This window comes from Rattus norvegicus, chromosome 6 (assembly GCF_036323735.1).
Source record: "Rattus norvegicus strain BN/NHsdMcwi chromosome 6, GRCr8, whole genome shotgun sequence".
Lineage (NCBI taxonomy): Eukaryota > Metazoa > Chordata > Mammalia > Rodentia > Muridae > Rattus > Rattus norvegicus.
In genome coordinates, this window is record NC_086024.1 from 74,567,747 (window position 1) to 74,589,172 (window position 21,426).

Below are 21,426 nucleotides of genomic sequence, written 5' to 3' on the forward strand. Positions count from 1 at the left end.
TAAAGGAAAGAGTCTTTAGGCAGGAAAGGCGACAGGACGAGTTCCTGTCCAGTCATTTGCTTGCTTATCATGTCAGCATTTAGGAAACAAGGAACTGGAGCTGTGACCCAGGCGGACCAACTTCCTTGAGCATCTTCTCCTCATCCCCAAAACGTTTTGCACCACTAGCTGAGGAGCAAGCGTTCAGGCATGCAGACTTGGGGGACATTTTACATCAAACCAAGTCTTATCTCTTAACTTACTCTTCTTGAACAAAGTCGATCCTAAAGTGTGAAAGAAACCACGGGCATAGTGAGAAAAAGGGAAAAAGAATAGAAGAGGTTTACTTTTTTTTTTTTTTTTTTTTTTGGTTCTTTTTTTCGGAGCTGGGGACCGAACCCAGGGCCTTGTGCTTCCTAGGCAAGCGCTCTACCACTGAGCTAAATCCCCAACCCCACTTTATTTTTACCTATTCTTTGTGTTTGGGTTTTGAGAAAGAAAAAAATAAAACAAAACAAAGCAATTAAATTAAGCCTTAGCCTCACATGAGTAAAATTAGCCAAGCAGAGATGGTTAGCCACTGCCAGTCTGACCACGCTTAGGATTTATGTGAACAGAGATGCTGTTAGTTTTGTGTTTTAACCTTTTAAAAATAATCATAAGTATTGAAAAACATAACCATCATCATAAAAACAATCAAAGAGGAGGGAATGCTCTGGAGTGTGTTAGTAAATGATAAAGGAGATACAGTGTGTGCAATATAATGTTATATGCAAAGAAATGTATATTTTTCTAGGAGAAACAGCATGATTTTCTGCGCGTGTATATTTGAAATGTTAATTACTTTCATTAAAATTCAGCACACTGAAAGCACACTTATGAATAGTGGTGGGTTGGGATGGCACTTGTTCAGCGTTAGTCTGTATTGTGCTTGGAAATACTAGAAAGGGCAGCAACACTGATTGTTGTCCTTGTCTAGGAAGTGTGGCTCTTAAACTGAGAAAACAGTTATTTTAAACAAGTTTGCTGTTCCCTAGGATTTCCACTTAAACAGAGTAAATTTGGAAGAATCTACAGGAGTGGAAAATTCTCCAACTGGTGCTAGACCAAAGAGGAAAAACAAGAAGTCTTACGATTTAACTCCAGTTGATAAATTTTGGCAGAAACATAAAGGAAGGTAAATGAGAAAATATCAGTAATTAAAAAGTTTATCCTTGAAACAGAACTGAAATGCTGCCTGACCTAAGACGCAACAGAAAGGCCATTAAGTGACCCGTCAGTGACAGCTCTGACCAAGTCAGACACAGATGAGTGTCAGTGTTGCTCCGTTTTTTCCTGACTGCTCTCGCTTTATCTCTTCAGAAGACCAACCTGCAGGTTGCACGATCTTTCTCACCTCTGTTGCCGGCTCCATGGGCCTGCCTTTCATTTAGTGTTTGATAAAAAAACTTTGGGGGTCATATTTTTCCTTTTTGTTGCATGTTGTCCCTAATACAAATTCCATACTTTATATCTTGGGAGGCAGAACCTAAGTGTAAAGACCAGAGATTTATTCAGTCATCAGAAACAGTGAGGGAGAGGATCACAGTGTTTCTCCACATAATGTTGTAGACCAGTGTGGCCATCCCATTGCTGTGTCCTGTTAAAGTACCTGATGGGGTCAGTAATTGTTGTAAAAATTATCTAGTCTCCAGAAAAATCGTTATAAACAAAGAAAAGGGGGGGGGTTGTCTTTTGTTTCTTGTTTCCTTTTTCTTTCTTTTCTGTGTTTTTTAATAAATAGCACCATGTTTTTCACTGATCTTTTGGAAGCATCTTAAATGTGTGTCTGCAAAGATACAGGTCTACCTCTGTCCTTGATCTGGGTGCTTTGCAGCCTCATCCTTCCTTGTGCTTAAAGAGAAGTAGAGGCTAGTACTTTAACATGCTAGGAGGTGCAATATTTATTTTTATATTTAGAACATAAAAAAATGAAAGCCATATGTCTGTAACAAAGATTTGGCTTCTCAGTGACAGTTGTTAATGTCTTTTTCTGATGTGGTAGCTTGAGCTACTATTAAAATATTTTAAATAATATTCTTTACTTTGGAATTCAATGTCTACATTAACTTCTGTAATAGTGGCATACATAAAATTACATCTCATCAGAGAGGCATTAAGAGTGGTGGAAGTGTTCTTTCTACCAGTAAGGACACTAAGAGTACTGAGTTAAGGATGCTATTTTTAAAAATGTTGTCCTTATAGTCAAATGGTCCTCTGACATCTGCTAATTTTGGTGGTAATATTTAGTTAATGTTTAATATATTTGACTTAATTTGTATTCATTTGATTTTCAGTCATGTAAGTAAATAAAAATATTTTTGTTTAAGCAATATATAGTTGAAAAATGCAATCTCATTAATGGAAAGGCTTTTAGCTATAAAATTTGTTGAGATTTATGATTAGGATACATATTTTCAAATGATACATTTTATTTATGTTTGCTGTTTTATAGCCATGTTATATGTAAATATATATTCAAAGCTATAAGTGTTTTTAAGACAAAAATCTTATATATGTATTTCAAAATACATGTAAAACATGGATCTTTTACTATCATGCTCATAGTTAATCTTGTACAATTTTGTTTCAGTCCATTCCCAGAAGTCGCAGAATCAGTCCAACAAGAACTAGAATCTTACAGAGCACAAGAAGATGAGGTCAAACGACTGAAGAGCATTATGGTAAGATCCTGTTTGCACCCCGAGAGTAAAGGTATAGGAAGGACATCTGCTGAGGTTTAACAAAAATGTTTACTTCATTTTCCTTCATAAAAGTTTAAGACCACTTATTATGTAATAACAACAACGTTATTGTCAACTTACTTAATGTTGTTTGTTTTTGAGGAACTGTCTCACACTGTAGCGTAGGCTAGCCTCAAAGCCCTGGCAGTCCTGCCTAGGCCACTACACCCACCTTAGGTTTTTTTCTTGTTTGTTTGTTTTAAATCTGAATATTAAGAAGGAATGGATGTGGCTTGAAATAATACAAGTAATATGACTATTTGTATGAACATGTACCCCAGGATGGCTGCTTCTTCTGTACTGTGGTCAGGTTTCAGCTGTAAGACTGAGTCCTGTGTCACCTGCAGGAAATGTCTGGCCATTTCTTGTTTGACAGTGCCAGCTGACCCTTTTCTTACTCTCCTGCTAACCTGGTAGCTACTAGAACCATTTTTGTAGTTGTCAAATCACGTGTGCTTGCCCCCTGAAGGATACTGTTTATGCTCAGTGACCCAGTTTATTACTGCTTATCGGCAATCTTGGGAATGTGCTGACTTTTCTGCTTGGGCCTGACAATTTTAAAGTTGCAAGAGCCTTCCATCCCTTCACAGGGCCTAGAAGGAGAGGACGAAGGAGCCATCAGCATGCTTTCTGATAACACTGCTAAGCTCACATCAGCTGTCAGGTGAGCACATAGTATGTTCCTTTGACGTCTTCTACTGATGGATCCACTTGGGAAGTTAAAAATCTGTAAGAATTGTAACATTAGGGAACAGCAGATATTAGCAAATGTGCCCGAGTTTGAAGAATTGAATGCTTTGAACACATTAGACTGTTTTCCGGTCCTCTCATACAGCAGAGTAACAGCTTGTGAAGTTTCAAATTCCAAATTCAAGTAATTTTACTAAGAAAACAATATTAGTATGAAGTAAGGCCAGGCATTATTAATTTTGCTATTGCTTTTGCTATTAATACAATTAAAGCAGGTTTTCGATACTTTTAAAACTATGGGTAAAAGTGTTTATCCATTAATCTTGTTTTATTCTAAACTTCTAAGCATTGTAAGTGGAATGTGAAACTATAGAAGTAATGTGCTATCAACAGACTATTGTAAGATAACCACTCACCTGCATTAAAGTGGTGCATGGGTATGAGTTCAAGCCTAGAGATGGAGTTCAGTTGACAAGTTAGTTTGTCACTTACTCAGTATTCTGAGTTTCCTCATGAAGCACCAAACAACAGGGAGTTTCTTCCTTTAAAATTCTGTGGTTGGGCTGGAGAGATGGCTCAGCCGTTAAAGGCTAGGCTCACAACCAAAAATATAAAATTCTGTGGTTAATTTTCAATTTTTTGTAACTTGCAGTTCTTTGCCAGAACTCCTTGAAAAAAAAAGACTTATCGATCTCCATACAAATGTCGCCACTGCTGTTTTAGAACACATAAAGGTAAATGTAACCTTTCCATTCACAGTGCACTGATGTCTGTCCGTGATCTCACTGAGCGTCTCTTAGCGTTTTAAGGTGTGATTGCAGAGCTGCGTTCATTCTCTCAGAGCCCAGGAAGACCATGCGACTGATTAGCAGTTGGGATGTGATTCTGTCTGTCTCAGTACTGTCTCCATCTGCTGTGCTCATTCCGCTAACATACTGCCGTGCATCCAGCCGTGGGCAATGCAGATCTTAATTCCGTTGTGTTGTGTGTGTTGGTTTTGTGTTTTGAGGTGTTTTTGCAGTGTAACTCAGGCCTTCAAACTCACTGTCCTCCTGCCCTAGCCTTATTAAGTCCTTTTCTGCTGTACATATGATTAATATTTTTCTCTCCTTTCTTGATACCATTGACCAAAGTTCAGTGGTTCTACATCAATGGTTTTTAACCAGAATGTAATATCAATTGCCAGTGTAATTTTAGATTTTTCTAATAGTCATATTAAAAAGGCAAAAGCAATAAGTAAAATATATTTTAGTAGTATAGTGTCCATAATCCTTAATGTCCACAACATTAGTATTTCAATATGTAATCTATCTAGAACATGAAATACCTTATGTCTTCTTTTATAGATGAGATCTGGTAAATCATTTTATATTTACAGTCATAGTACATCTCAATTCATATCAGCCTCAAACTCTGTGTCTTCCCAACTTAACCTCCCAAGTCCTGAGATTATGTACCACAGTGCCCAGTGTAGAAATTCTTTTTGATATAGCACTGTCCAAAATACACACTAATTACATCACTCATTTGTGTAACTTGTTCTAAAATTTTTGGATTTGGATGACTATTAACTTAAAAAGCACTTTTGTTCCTTTCATATGACAGCGATTTTTGAAGCAAATATATTGGAGCTTACGAGGGTTGTTTTTTTAGGTCTTTTTCTTACTTTCTTACATAATGAATTCTTCAGTATTCGGTGTTACTAGTTCTCAAGGCATCCAGTGTTAAACCCAATGGCCAAATGGCCAGACTGGAAGACTTGCTTTCCACTCAGTAGGAGCATTTGAATCACTCTAAAGGAGTGTATATGCTGCTTACCAAAGATGCAGAAAGCACATTGATTTTTGTTTTGTTTTGTTTTGTTCTTTGAGAAGGGACTTAGACATTTTATTTGTTGATGATTTAAAAAGCCCAAACACTAGAAGAGACCCCTTAGATAATGGACGCTGTGCATGTGGTATTCCAGCCTGCATAATTCCTGGTAAGCTGATACCTTGCTATTATTGACACTCAGTATCTTTCACATTCTCCTACATACAGAAGTAGTTGTGCAGTCTGTAGCAGTTCTGTTAATGTCTCCCACTTCCTAATGTTGCGTCTATGTTAAATGGCAAAACAGCTGTTCCACCCGTTTGTGTAGGACCTCTTTTCCTGAAGAGATAGCATGTTTTTTAACACCAGGTGAAATGCTGTATTTTGTTCTGTAGGAGAAAAGAAGGTTTTTCTTACAATGCTAAGACTGTAAATCCAATACAGAAAGTAAAAAGTTTCTGCCCTAAACTAATATAATATAGTATAATCATATAATTAAAACTCTGCAATCTGTTCAACAAACATTTTTGACTATTCATTTTTCTGGTTTTGTTTGTTTTTTGGTTTGGGTTTTTTTTTTCTGGCCACCACGTGAAAGTAGACAGTTAAAAACAAATTCTCGGGCTGAAGAGATGATCCAGTTAGGAGCATTTGATGCTCTAGCAGAAGTTCCCAGCACCCAACAGGTCACAAACATACGCAGCTCCAGTTCCAGGGAGTCTGACGCCCTCTTCTGGCCACTGAGGGCACACAAGTGGTGCAGACACATGCCAGCAAAACACCTATACACAAAATAAAGATAAATACTAAAAAATTTTTCTAGAAAGTGTAACAGTTGTTTATAGTCCCATGAATGCTTTGAGATTAACACTATTCTCTGGTTTCTTTGGCTTATAGGTTTTATTATTAATTCTCATATAATATTTTCTGACTTCTCATAGCTATAAAAGTCAGAAAAATACAAGCTCCACCCCTGCCACTGATCTAGGTTGCGTGACCCCAAGTGGCTAATTATTATACCTTTAGAAATTTTTAATTCATTTTATACGAAAAGATACATTTTACAAATGTATCCTTCTACCACATACATTATAAATATACTCTTTAATAGTAGATACAACTAGAACTTTTGGTTTTAGAACACTTGGTTAAAATAATTTACTTAGTCATATTTATTAAGTGACTATATATTTAGTCATGCTTTTAAAATGCTGTAGTAAATTATAGTAATAATAAATACAGTGGGAAAGGATGTGAAGAAGCTGTGTCAGACAGCAGAGTAGGCAGGCGAGAGGCAGCAAAGAAGAGCTGGCAGGCCAGGTCTGGAGTCAGGGGGTTAAGAACGCAAGCCAGCCTTGAGGGTGGTACTTGAGCTGAGTTCTGAAGTCACTGGAAGCAGCAGCCACTTAGAGAGCTCAGAGGCAGCCATGGTAGGCAGAAGGAGTAATAGGTAAAGCCTGAGGACATGGAGGACTGCAGTGTTCTACTGAGGAGACAGTGACAGAATATGAAGTCCAAAAGGCAAGGATTTCATTAAGGTGGAGTCATGGTGCTTCAGGTGACAAGTATATTGAGTGAGAGAGAGGCAGAGAGTTCTGGAAATAAAACTGGAAATAGAAAGCTAAGAAAAAAATGGTGCCATATAAAGTCAGTTTGCACGTGAAATTTCTTGTGATTGTCACTTCACACTCGTGGTTTGGGTATGTTCTCAAAATTGGTTTATGCCAGTAGAGGCCGTCCATGTAAGATAGTTTAATATGCCATCATTCATGACCTAAGCAATTATACATGAAAGACCTTGCAGTTTTAGGAAAGTGTTAATGCTAGGTGCTAATTTGTCACTCGAGATACTAGAATGATTTTATATTTAAAATAACTTGTATGCAAGGAACCTCATCCATTGATCAACAGCCAGGAAGTGGGAAAACCATACGCACTACAAGGAAAACCATAAAAGCAAGGTTTAAAAGCAGATTATGGGAAACAAATAAGTATTCAACAATCATTCTTTAATTTGTTAGATCAAAGTGAACTCTAGGACCACTTAAAACCACCCCCCCCAAAGATTAGTAAGCTTCATTGAGAATATCTCTATTCTCAGCCAGCTGGAGTGTCTCCCACCAAAACATCACTTATAGATGATGGCCAGGACTCTTAAAGAGATCGGTTTCCTTGTGTGCTGCCTCAGAAAATTATCCAAGGGGGTATAAAGCAGCCAAACTCTAAATGTGTGTTTATGTGCACATGTGTACATCCACGTAAACAAACATCAACAAGGCGAACTCTGAAAGAAGTGCCCCGTGCTGTTTCTTGGGACAGGAGGTTTGCTTTGCAGGAGAAAACAGTCCTGTGCTGTCATTTTCTGGTCCTGCTTAGTGGTTCTAGCTGCACGGTGTTTAAATCTCTACAGATGAACTACAGTTATGTTGAGTAAATCACATACAAGTTACTCTGATATAAAAATGTATTAGTATAGAAAAATTAATTTTTTTCTCTCAAGAGCCCTCTTTTAATTTTGCTATCTTTTTAAGGTTTCTAACCAATAAATTATTTTTTATTAACAAAAATTTATACCTTTTATGTGGCGTTTTTAGAGCATTCTGAATATTAGAGCTCTGGAAATTACTGATCGCTGAAGAGTATGTACAGCTTGACAGACATTGCCCCACCCTCCAACACATGGTTACTACTCTCCCTATTTCCATTAAGTTTGACTTACTATATTTCATGTGAGAGCATGTTAGGTTGTCACTTGTCAGCCTAATGTCTCCACGTCCATCCAGTATATAATTGTTTTATATAGTAACCATGAGGAAATAAGAGGGGGAAGTGTCAAGGGACAGACATTTTCTGAGATTTTACAAATACTTTATTAGCTATAGCCTTTCTGTTTATTGTCCTTCTTATATAAGTCTGTGGGGTTTTTTTTAATTCATGTATGAATGTTTGTGCACATGCATGCTGGCATGGGGTCTCCTGAAACTGGATCTACAAGCAGTTGTGATCTTTCAGGTGTGGGTGCTGGGAACTGAACTTGGATCCTGTGCAAGAGCCGGTAAACACTCCTCATTTTTGAGCCATCTCTCCAGCACTGTGTCTTTGGTTTTAAAATTATGAACCTTCATTTATTTTAAGGAGATCTTAGGTTCTCATGGGAAAAAAAGAAAGAAGATTGAGCTTTCCTAGCATGTGTGAGGCCAAAGTTCAGTCAGTAGCACCACAAGATGAACTTAGACTGAAAGTAGAACAGCTCCTAACCCCCTTCCATTCACATGCGTTTCTCCCGTTATTAGTGTTTTGCATTAGTGTGGTATGTTTGTTATAGTTTGGTAAGTCAGTGTCAACATTACTGTATTACTGTTAGCTAAAGTCCTTAGTTCACCTGGGAATTCATTTTTGTGTTATATAATTTTTGTTTTGATAGATGTATGATGTCATATGTCTGCTGTTGCAGTATCACATGGGATAGTCTCAGGGCCATATAGTCACCTGTGTTCCACTGTCCATCTTTCCTTCTCGCTGTACCTCCCGCTAGGCACCTGGCAACCTTTGATCATTGCACTGTTTCTGTACTATTGTATTTTCTAAAATGCCATGTCAGAAAAATAGTGTGCAGCCCTTTCAGATTGTGGCTTCTTTCGCTTAACATTGATTCCTGTCCTCTTTTCATGGTTTTTAGCCCCTTTTGTTTTATTCTGACTAATATTCTGTTGTGTTGTGTGGTATCACCCTCTATTTCCTGTAGCAGTAAATGAAAGTTGGGTTTTGCATCCCTCTTAGCATGGTGTTGTCAGTGTTCTGGAGTTGGCCGTTGTACCAGGTACAGTGGACCTTACTTTAGTTTGCGTTGTCTTGATGACAGGGCACATCTTTTCGCCTGCTGCTTTCCTGTAAGGTGTCACTCATGGAGCGTGCCTTTGGTAATGTGTCTGAAAACTCACTGCCTTACCCCAAAGTCCTGTACTACACAGGACCCTCCTGTGCACTAGTTGGTTTATATTTCATTGTATCTACGGTCCCTTCAGCCTGTGCTCAGATGCCTGAACAGCACTTACTGAAAAGGCTGTCTGGTTGTATTGGCTTCATCACACTTTATGTTTTTGTGGGTTTTGGAGGAATCTCTTTTCTATTATAATCATCTGTTTGCCAATTATTTCATCAGCACCACACTCCAATGAATTTTGTAACCTCTCAATAAATCTTGCAGGCAGTGTTGTCATTCTTCCCAATTTAATCCCCTTCCTTAATCTGTCAGCTGTCAAACATCTCTTGCCACTCCACATTGACGCTAAAGTTAGTTTGTTGATCTCTGCAGGATAATTGACTGAGCTTTATAGTGGGATTCTGGCAACCTGATAGTCTTGGGTGTTTTTCTCTGTAAGCCTTTTGTGGAGTTTTTGATGCTAATGTAATTAGTACAGTTTTACTTTAAGATTTTAGTTGTTCGTGCTGGTATATCAGAAAGGTTTTTTAGTCTTTTAAAAAACATATTCCCTTATATCCTACAATTTTGCCATTATTTGCTTACTAGCTCCCAGACTTTTTGATGTTACTTCTTTGGGCAGTCTTATTCTCTGCAACAGAAAGTTTTCTTGTTTACTACTCGTTCAAGATGCCTTATATTTCCTTCTTTAACTTCCCATGCTGGCTAAGCTCTCCAGTTGATAGCAGTGCTAAAGCATTCTTCCCTTGCCTTGGTCCCTCTCACATTGCCATCCTGTTTTCCTGAAAAGATTACAGAAAGCTGGTATTGGCTCTTTGGAAGGTTGTTGTTGGGTTGATTGAGGGAGTTGATAACATTTGGTAGAACTTATTAGTGTAATCTTCAGAGTCTAGTGTTTTCAGTTTTTGAAAGTAATTAATTATTCAGTATATTTAAATAATAGAGATAGACATATATTAATAGTGTACTTCTATTTAAATGAGAATTGATCGATTATATCTTTCAAAAATTGGTTTATTTCAAATGTGTTATCAGATGAGTTTGTGGATACACTATTGTTCAAAATACATTTTTATCTTTTTAAGATCCCTTGAAGTGACCTTTCCTTCTTCCTTTCTGATTTTACTAACTGTCTTCTTTTTTTTTTTGTTTGTTTCTTGTATATGACTTCACACACTACAATATAATTGGTCTTTTCAAAGAGTCAGCTTTTAGTTCCTATAATTTGTGTCTTCATTTCTTGTTTGTTTTTCGTTGTTTTTTTGTTTTTTACTAAGGTCCTCTGCTTGCTTTGGATGTAATTTTCTCTTCTTTTTCTAGGCTTATCGTTAAATGTTCAACACATTACTTGAAACTATTTAAATAATTTGTGAAGGACTTAGCAGTTTAAAAGTTCCAGATAACTATAATTAAATTATAGTTCTACTTATATTTAATTTTTAAATATTTATCTGTAAAGATATTTTGTTATAAGTAGGATTAAATAGTAGAAGTAGAAGTCAGTATGTTGAATAAGTTTATACATTAAAGTTGTTTGCAGGGGTTGGGGATTTAGCTCAGTGGTAGAGCACTTGCCTAGCAAGCGCAAGGCCCTGGGTTCGGTCCCCAGCTCTGAAAAAAAAAAAAAGAAAAAAAAGTTGTTTGCATATTTTGAAACAGATTAAGAACAGCTTCCATAAATAGCAAATCATACTAAAGAGATTAGAAACTCCAAGTAGGTGCTGGGAGAGAAGGCTCGGAGGGAAAATCACATGTAAGCATAGGAACTTGAAATCAAATCCCCATAACCCATTTACAGCCATGTGCAGTCTCATGCATCCATGACTTAAGTGCTTGAGATGGGAGGTGAGGACAAGGAAATCCTCAGAAGCTCTCAGGTCAGCTATCCTGGTGAATGCAGCAGCCATTAACAAAGAGAACTGAGGACCAACACTGGAGATTGACCTCTGACCCCCAAGCACCCATAGCACACCTGCACTGTCACCTTAATAGGGACACATATACTAAAAAATCAAAATAGTTCTAAGTATTTATAGTTTGCATATGTCTACATTTTCTAGTCACTGGTATTTTTTTAAGTATAGGATGTTTGAATAAAATTCCTATCAGAAAAGTTTTCTCAACCTTTTAAGAAAAGTATTACTTGATGTCACATTATAGAAAGTACTAGTTGGCCAGCATGGAATTCGCATGTCTTTAATCTCATCACTAGCGAGGCAGAGGCAGAGACAGGTGGATTCAGAGAGCTTGAAGCCAGCCTTGTCTACATAACACTCTACACCAGCTAAAACTACATGTACATAGTGAAACTCTTTAAGTGTGTGTGTGTGTGTGTGTGTGTGTGTGTGTGTGTGTGTGTGTGTGTGTGGTGTACACGTAATTTATATGTGTGTGTATACATATATATTGCTTACATCGTGTCTTAATCTAGAGTAAGTTATGTAATATAAGAATGCAGTATTTAATGTTATTCACATATGGATTCATGTGGCTGATTTGTGAGGCAGCTTTAATGGCCAAGCATCTGACATTAAAATATAACTTAATGAGAGCAGTTCCATTAAGGTAGTATGGTCTAGGTTTATAGCCTTTTAGTTATTCTTAAACTAAGGATCTGGAGTAACGAAGGTAGAAAGGTTGCCTGTTCTTTCAGCAGTAATAATGGGTTTTCAGTAGAGCTCTTAGTAGAAGTTAGGTAGCAGAAGTTGAAGGGGCACATTCTTATTTTGGCTTGACTTATCTTGTTTGAGAGAACAGTGCGCATGTTTACAAACAAGATGGTCCCCTAGTGAGACTGATAGTCTCATAGAATCTGAAAATCCTTCTTACCTTAGCAGTATGCTGCCCTGTCTGAGAAAAGTGAAGTAAAGAAGAAAGGATTAATTGTATTCAGTAAGTGAACAATAGGGAAAAACAAAATGAATACTTTCAGGGGCAGTGCAAAGAGATAGGTGAGTGATAGGCCTCTCCAATGTATACATATCTCTATTGTTTTTATTTACCTCTTTACTGCATTTATGTATGCACATGTGGAGGCTAGAAGACTGTTGTCTGAAATCAACTGTCCTACTGTGTGGGTTCCAGGAACCAAACTGAGTCCCCAGGCTTGATAGCAAGTACCTTTACCCAGGGGGACATCTTGCCAGTCCCATTTTTAATTTAACTTCATGACTATAAAACTGCAGCCTTGTGTTCCACTATACAAGAGTGGGTTGAAAAGACTTTCTGGCTTCCTGTTGCTTTTACACAAAATCCATTACTTGGTCTACTTACTATTCAGTTTCTATTCTGTTGTGTCCTGGTATGATCTAGCTGAAAGCAGCTGATTATGTGTCCCCAAATCACTTCCAACTCAGTTCAGAAACAAAATACAAACAAAGACATGAAAATAAGGGGTCTTGCTTGATGGAAAGAGTCTAGAAATAACATGACTAGAGTAGCTCTCTGTCGGGTTAAGTGAAACGTGTGGATTCACAGGCCACAGAAGTACGCACAGCGTGACCACCTGTGGACTGCTCAGATCATTCTGATGTGACCAGAGTAATAAACTAGGGCTGGAGAGATGGCTCAGCCACTAAAGCCTAGGCTTACAACCAAAAAAACAAAAGTAAGAAACTCAACTCTATGTAAATAACATTTGGTTATAAATTTGATGGTTAAAAAAAGAAATTTGTTAACAAAAGACGCTTACTATATTTTTACCTAGTGTTTATTTTGAAATAGGCAAGAAAACTGGATGTATATTTTGAATATGAAGAAAAAATAATGAGCAAGACTACTCTGGATAAGTCCCTTCTCGACGTCATATCTGACCCTGACGGTACGTGCCATGAACGTGAGAATCTTTACAGGGATAAATAAATCTAGGGCTTCAGTTAGGCAGAATTTAAGTAGACTTACTGGAAAGATTATTTCTATTTTATTTTTTCTTCTTTGATAGTATGTTTAAATACTTTATACTGATTTTTAGTATGATATATATGGCCACTTTATATTCAATTCTTTAATGTGATGTATGTGGCCATCAGTTCCAGATCTCTCCAGAAGATTTGAATGAGTGACATTGTTTCTACCTCACTGTGGTTTATCTAGAAAGTATATGGGGGAATGTAACTAAGACCAAATTCTACTTTAAATGTTCAGGAATACACTTTAAAAATAATATGGAGTGCTCGAAAAACTGCAGTGGGGGCATGGCTCACTGGATGGAGTGCTTACTGTGCAAACAGGAGGACCTGACTATCTTGGTGCCTCAGTATATGCCTGTCCTCCTGTTTCTCCTGAAGAGACCTAGGAGCCAGGGGTAGCCCTTCATCTTGTCAATTGGGAGGGACTGGGAGCAGCTGTACCCACCTATTATCTTCTGGCTACAACTAGGACTAAGCACAGAAGGAGCTGATAATATGATAAATAATAGAATTTTTCTTTAAAAAAATGAGATTAGAACATTAGTTGTGCCAGAAAACAAGCAACAGAAAAAAAAGGTCATAAAGACCTAGCAGTCAGTGTGAAAGGCTCAAAATCTGACCATTTGACCATCAAAACAAAAATATAATAATAAATCATGACTTAGAGCCCGAAGGATAAAAAGGAAGCCATGGTTTGAATAGGTGAAATAATTGGAATTTGATAGAATATTTACATGATTTTAGAGCACTGCATCTTTTAAGGAGACTTCCATCACTGTGACAAATGCCTGAAACAGTTTAAAAGGAAGAAAGATTTCAGAAGTCTTGGTTCACAGTTGTCTGGTTCAGCACTGCTCTGAGGTGACACTGAACATTGTGGTAGAGCAAACAGCTCACCTCATGGCCACCTCATGGTTAGACGATCAGGGGGTACATGCACATGGCCAGTGACTTCCTTCCACCAGTTAGACCAACATCCTAATTCCTATCATGTGCTAATGGTGTCATCATTTTGTGAGTCTATTGGGTCAGAACTCTTAGGAACCAATCGCTTCCCAAAGGCCTATCCTCTGGCAGCCAAGGGTCCTAGTACATGAGCCTGCTTGAGACATTTCATATTTGAACAATAGTAAAAATAACTGTTCCTACCCATATTGGGGAGACGGTGGGGGTGTGGGCTTATGGACAGGAAACCAGGAAAGGGAATACCATTTGAAATGTAAGTAAAGAAATATATCTAATAAAAAAATTAAAAAAAAATACTTGTTCATTATAAAGAGAGAAGTAGAAACTTTACAGTAAGAACCAAAGTGAATACTTCATTTGGTAATCTCTCTTAATATTATCAATAATGACATACCAAAGTGTTGTAAACCCAAGAATTTGACAAGCCTGCCACTGATGTTTCATATTTGGGAAATAAAGGTAAACTGAGGGGTATCTGGATACTGATTCCCTTCATCAGCCGCCACTTTTAAAGAAATCTGGTTTTACTCTTAACTTGCGTAATGGTGGGCTTTTGTCTTGTTTGTTTGTCTGTCTGTTTGTTTGTTTTGTTTTGTTGGTTAGTTGGTTTTTGAGATATGTTTAGCCTAGGCTGGCCTTGAACTTGGAATCCTTCTTTCTCAGGTCTTAGTGCTGAAAGTACAGGCATCCCTCAGCATGACCAACTCTTAGTTTGTATTTTGATGAAATACACGTGATGGTTCTAAGTCTTAACATCTTAGGACACACTTTTGAGTGAGATTGGTAGATTACTGAGGCCACTTCTTTATCACTTTTCTGCCAATGTGCACTCTGTGGGAAAAGAGCGATGGTTGAGTTGCTCTGGAAAATCTGGGCCTTGAATTATAGTAATCACTTGGAAAATTTGCAGGGTAATGGGGAATTTCTTTGAAACCTTAGTTTTGTCTTAGTTTGAGGAAAATATACTTCATGTTTTAATATAAAAGTATGGTTTTCACCAACCTTGTAGTAAAAACCTCTCAGAAGGGCAGTTGGGTTTAGGAAATAAGACTTTTGTCTCAGCTCCTTCTGTCAGTTGGCTAGCAGATCTTATAACGGGCACCAAGGGTGATAGGGGCTCTGCCTTGGACAATCTCGTGTTCATTCCTTGCCATCTGAAAATGTGCTGCTTAGGCTTGCACACCTGCCTGTGTCTGTTCTTCCCTTCTTGCTCCATGCCTGAGGGTAATCTTAGCAGTTGGGAGACAAGTGGGATGTCTCTGTAGTCCCTTCTAGCCCACCTCTCACGTTCCCTGTGTATGTGACTATGGTCTTGTTCCTCCTTCAGCTCACAGGAGCAAGAATCACATGTTGTTCTGTCACATTTATACATGCCTTGAATTTCAGGTTCTTCTAAGTATTAATTATAATGCTTAGTAATCACAATTATAAGTCTTTTTCCCCCTCCCTTGCAGCAGGGACTCCGGAAGACAAAATGAGGCTGTTTCTTATCTACTACATAAGCGCTCAGCAGGCACCATCTGAGGTATGGAAACTGGCACTTGAGGGGAGGGGTGCTCATCTTCAGCTAGACTTTCAAAACAAGGAGATACATGGTGCTCATTTATTCAAAGAGCAAAACAACTGGAATGGTTAAGGCGGATTCTGTTAACTGCAGTTTACCCCAGTATTTGTGTCAGCACTTGGGAAGCCTGGTCACCATCACAGTGTGGAAGTGTAAACTGACCTCAGATTCTTCCTTTTGAAAACTGCTGTCCTAAACTAAATTAACGCAGTTTGTTGTACATTTCATGGTCTTATCATTTTACGGTTGTTTTAAAAAACAGAGATTATTCCAGAACATACCCTGTGTGCTGTTCTGTAAGGAAAGCCGACTGGAAACCATGGACTTCCTTAATATTAACCAAGTGCAGCTTTACATAATTAAGCAGCAAGCACACAAGATGCCATTGAGAGATAACGGTTACTACCATTGAGAGATAACTGTTACTACCATTGAGAGATAACGGTTACTACCATTGAGAGATAACTGTTACTGCCATTGAGAGATAACTGTTACTACCATTGAGAGATAACGGTTACTACCATTGAGAGATAACGGTTACTACCATTGAGAGATAACTGTTACTGCCATTGAGAGATAACTGTTACTACCATTGAGAGATAACTGTTACTGCCATTGAGAGATAACTGTTACTACCATTGAGAGATAACTGTTACTGCCATTGAGAGATAACTGTTACTGCCATTGAGAGATAACTGTTACTGCCATTGAGAGATAACTGTTACTACCATTGAGAGATAACTGTTACTGCCATTGAGAGATAACTGTTACTGCCATTGAGAGATAACTGTTACTGCCATTGAGAGATAACAGTTACTGCCATTGAGAGATAACTGTTACTGCCATTGAGAGATAACTGTTACTGCCATTGAGAGATAACTGTTACTACCATTGAGAGATAACTGTTACTACCATTGAGAGATAACTGTTACTACCATTGAGAGATAACTGTTACTGCCATTGAGAGATAACTGTTACTGCCATTGAGAGATAACTGTTACTGCCATTGAGAGATAACAGTTACTGCCATTGAGAGATAACTGTTACTGCCATTGAGAGATAACTGTTACTGCCATTGAGAGATAACAGTTACTGCCATTGAGAGATAACTGTTACTGCCATTGAGAGATAACTGTTACTGCCATTGAGAGATAACTGTTACTACCATTGAGAGATAACTGTTACTACCATTGAGAGATAACTGTTACTACCATTGAGAGATAACTGTTACTGCCATTGAGAGATAACTGTTACTGCCATTGAGAGATAACTGTTACTGCCATTGAGAGATAACAGTTACTGCCATTGAGAGATAACTGTTACTGCCATTGAGAGATAACTGTTACTGCCATTGAGAGATAACTGTTACTGCCATTGAGAGATAACTGTTACTGCCATTGAGAGATAACTGTTACTGCCATTGAGAGATAACAGTTACTGCCATTGAGAGATAACTGTTACTGCCATTGAGAGATAACTGTTACTGCCATTGAGAGATACCTGTTACTGCCATTGAGAGATAACTGTTACTGCCATTGAGAGATACCTGTTACTGCCATTGAGAGATAACTGTTACTGCCATTGAGAGATACCTGTTACTGCCATTGAGAGATAACTGTTACTGCCATTGAGAGATAACTGTTACTACCATTGAGAGATAACTGTTATTGCCAGTTTTTGTTATTGTTTGACAAGTTGTAAAGCTTTCACTGGTCAAAAATTATTAGCATGTTAGATTACTATTACTTAGGGCTCTTTTTCTCTGCTGTGGACTGTATTCATCACTTAACTTCCTTTATAATTTGTGTAAGAGAAAAGTGTGGTTCTTCTTTTCTAGAAAAGCTTTCTTATTAGTGAAGGTCTGCCTGCCTCTTAGTGTCTCGTGTCCTATCTATAATATTTTAAGAAAGTATTCTTTTAAAACGTAGTATTGCTTTAATTTAACTACCTTATTTTTAGTAAAGATTTTCATAAACGTTGGTGATTATTAAGAGGTTTAAATCATGATGACCATTATCAGCTTAATATACTGAAAATACAAAGGAGTTAAAATCTCTAGTTGATGGTGAAGGTAAAAGTTTTCCCTTGGCAGGGTTGGGGAGATGACGTGGTTGATAAAGTGCTGGCTTGTCATGCAAGCCTGAAAACCTGAATCTGGTCTCTAGCATCAGTGTGTTTAAAAAAAAAAAAAAATGCCAGCCGTTTACCAGCAATCCCCTTACTAGGATCCCTGGGACTTCCTGAGCAGGCAGCCAGGCTGACTCCATGGCCTCCAGTGAGAGACCCTGTCTCAAAGAAGAGTGAGGAGTGATGAGGGAAGACTCTTGACTCCACACTCCGCACAAGAGCACACAGAGGTTTTATTCCTCTTATATTGGAGTCACTGTGGGGCTGGGCTCTTCCCTCACACACGTTCAGTTAGGCTTACATCAGGGGATGAATGAATAGTGAAGAAAGAGAAAATCATTTTAAAGTGGGAAGACAGCTCATCTTCAGCAAGGGACTTGGAGTCCAGTGTAACTGAAAAGGAAGCCTCAGCCACAAGCTCTCTCAGCCTGTGTTGCTCCTCCATTTCTCTGGCTTTGAAATATTTTTGGCCAAGTTGAATCACTTCTTAGATCTGTCCTGAAGAAAGGCAGGAGAGAAGAAAACTGATAAACTTCCTGAAGGAAGACCGTATTTTACACTTCCAGGGATATCTTCTCATCAGATATCCTTTCTGCCCCAGATACCTGCTAGGGTTGTCAGTTACGGTACAACTCCACCTGACATGCTGACTTGGGAGCGTAGTATTTAAATTCAGACTTTGTATTAAAATCTTGATTAACCAAATAATAGTAAATACAGTCTATTGTGAAAGTATAATTTTTTAGCATAGAGTTCTTTTCTTATTGCAGGTTGATTTGGAGCAGTATAAAAAGGCTTTAACAGATGCAGGATGCAACCTTAGCCCTTTACAGTATATCAAACAGTGGAAGTAAGTTTTAGTTTCTTTTTACCCTCCTATTGTTTAAGGTAAAGTCATAATTAAAATTTTGTTCCTAAGAAAGTAGGGATGCTGGTAAAATTCACCGGATGTTGATGGCACACGCCTTTAATCCCAGCACTTGGAAGGCAGAGGCAGGTGAGTCTCCGTGAGTTCCAGGCCACAGAGTGAGTTCCAGGACAGCTAGAGTTACACAGAGAAACCCTGTCTTGGCAAAAGAAAAAGAAGGTCAAATCTGGGCCAGTACGGTGGCTCAGCAGCTAAAGTCACTATAGTGCTGGTGACTGAGTTCAGCTCCCAGAACCCACTGGAAGGTAGGAGCGAGAACTGACCCCCCAACGTTGTCCCTTGACTTCCATGTTCATCATAGCATACATTCATACAAAACACGGAGAAATGGTTTTTTAAGAAAAGGAAATCTTTATTTGCTCTAGTAATCATGGTACCGCCTGTAATCCCAGGACTTAGGAGACTGAGGCAGGTCTTTTTTTTTTTTTTAATTTTTTATTATATATGTCTTTACTTACATTTCAAAGGTTATTCCCCTTCCCAGTTTCCTGTCCATAAGCCCCCATTCCCTCCCCTCGCCCTCCCCCATACAGGTATTCCCCCTATACATTCCCCTTATTGCCCTCTCCCATATTCTCCTGCACTGGGGGCCCAACCTTGGCAGGACCAAGGGCTTTCCCTTCCACTGGTGCCCCAACAAGTCTATTCTCTGCTACATATGCAGTTGGAGCCCTGGGTCAGTCCATGTATAGTCTTTCAGTAGCAGTTTAGTCCCTGGAAGCTCTGGTTGGTTGGCATTGTTGTTTTTATCGGGTTGCAAGCTCCTTCAACTCTTTCAATCCTTCCTCTAATTCCCCCAAAGGGGTTCTATTCTCAGTTCAGTCGTTTGTTGCTAGCATTGGCCTCTGTATTGGACATGCTCTGGATGTGTCTCTCAGGAGAGAGCTATATCTGGTCCCTTCCAGTATGCATTCTTTAGCTTCATCCATCTTATCTAGTTTTGGTGGCTGTATATATGTGGGCCACACATAGGTCAGGCTCTGAATGGCCATTCCTTGAGTCGCTGCTCTAAACTTTGCTTCTACATCCCCTCCTATGAATATTTTCCCCCTTTTAAGAAGGAGTGGGAGCATCTGCATTTTGGTCACATGGCTAGCCTGGGCGACATAATATAATATCACTGTCCATAGGATAATTACATGTCTCACCTGAATCAGTGTTGCAGTGTTTTGTCCGCTAGTCCCACAGTTAGAGCAGTCTCTCCTCAAAGCTGAGGAAGCTTTGTCGCAGTACTAGCCGTAAAGAGCTGCTTCCCTTCATTCCCCTTAGCTGTTTGTACAGGTTCCAGTAGAGAAGCCAGTTCTACTGAACTCATTAGTTCCAGTCCCCTGAGGTAAATAATGCTTTGCTTATAACCACATTTCTGAACAAAACTGAAAATTTTGGGTTTACTTTGGGATTTCTCTTGATACTCTTGATACTTGATTCTTGTCAGGACAGAAGCTGAATACTTTTAGCATTTCAACTATTCCATTTTTAATGATTCCTATTTTTTTCCGCTTTACCCACCCCTCCCCTTGTAAAAAACATGAAGTAGCTAAAAGTCATGAAAAACTACAGTTGACATAATGTCTGTGGCATGCTAATAGTGTGAAATGGGCCAGGATTATAAAAGAATGCTGACTCTCATTCCATCATCTGTGTTGCATTTTATGCACACATCTGTAATGAGCAGAGCAAATCAGCATCCTGGCAGCTGACTACCTGAGAGGACTGAGAGCCTTCTGGGAACATCCATAGAGCACCCGGAATTCCCAGGTGGTCTCCCATCCAAACTAACCAGGCCCGACCCTGCTTAGCTTCCAAGATCAGACGAGATCGGGTCCTTCAGAATCGTGTAAAGAATGGTAAAAGCATTTTAAAGGAAGGTATTTGTGAAACACATGAGGTATCATTTTTTTTCCCAATTTTTAATAATTACAATTTAAAGAGATTCTAAGCTTTCATAAAATTCATAAAGTACATGACCACGTTCAATTATATGTAAAGCTGCATGGTTGGTGATAACACTGAAGGGAAGGAAAACATCACTGGGTAGTGGCTTAAAAGACTAATGATAAAGGGTGTGGCTCTGCGCTGAGTCCTTAGAGGAAATGTGGCCTTTCTTCTGGTGTTAGAGAGGGCAGTGAGTTTGAAGTCCCCAGAGGACAGCGTTAGCAAAGGTCTATCAGCGGGCAAGGGAGTGTGTGCTGTGCATAGCACTTGGCTAAACTTCGTTGGTGGTCATTGACCATAGCGGGAGAGGAGAACCCTCCCATCAGGACTGCACTTCTGGTTTCCGCCTGTTTCTGCAGTATTGGTTTTGGAACTCTGGGCCTTGACCCGCTACTGCGTTCTGAGCTAGCGACACTGACCCCAGCCCTGCGTCGGTGTGCATTGGAATCTCAGGGTTTGATGTTAACTATAATGTACTTAGTTGAAAAAAAAATTTTTTAAGAAAGTCAGTGCATCTTAGAAGTCAAACAGCAACTCTTTTAGTGCCAACTTAATGATAACTGTCCACTCGTAAATAATAATCTCCTTATTTCTTAGGGCTTTTGCCAAGATGGCCTCAACTCCTGCCAGCTACGGAAACACTACCACTAAACCAATGGGGTAAGTATTTAATAATGGTGGTTGAATCTTTGTATTCAAACTTTACACATTCATGTCTTAAAAACACAGTATCTGATACCTCCCTGGAACTCCATTATGATACAAATGTCATTTTTTTTTTCTGGCTTCCT

The 21,426-nt window shown here is 38.7% G+C and overlaps 1 protein-coding gene across 2 annotated transcripts in view; it reads left to right on the forward strand.

The window, feature by feature from the left end:
* Scfd1 (sec1 family domain containing 1) overlaps positions 1-21,426 on the forward strand; it is a 78,239-nt gene that overhangs the window by 36,522 nt on the left and 20,291 nt on the right. For both annotated transcript variants that reach the window (XM_006240085.5, NM_019364.1), the window contains exons 11-18: positions 1,017-1,156; positions 2,612-2,702; positions 3,353-3,426; positions 4,105-4,186; positions 12,931-13,027; positions 15,536-15,606; positions 18,543-18,622; positions 21,233-21,295. In XM_006240085.5, coding sequence (XP_006240147.1) covers positions 1,017-1,156; positions 2,612-2,702; positions 3,353-3,426; positions 4,105-4,186; positions 12,931-13,027; positions 15,536-15,606; positions 18,543-18,622; positions 21,233-21,295 — 698 coding nt within the window. The remainder of the gene's footprint in view (positions 1-1,016; positions 1,157-2,611; positions 2,703-3,352; positions 3,427-4,104; positions 4,187-12,930; positions 13,028-15,535; positions 15,607-18,542; positions 18,623-21,232; positions 21,296-21,426) is intronic.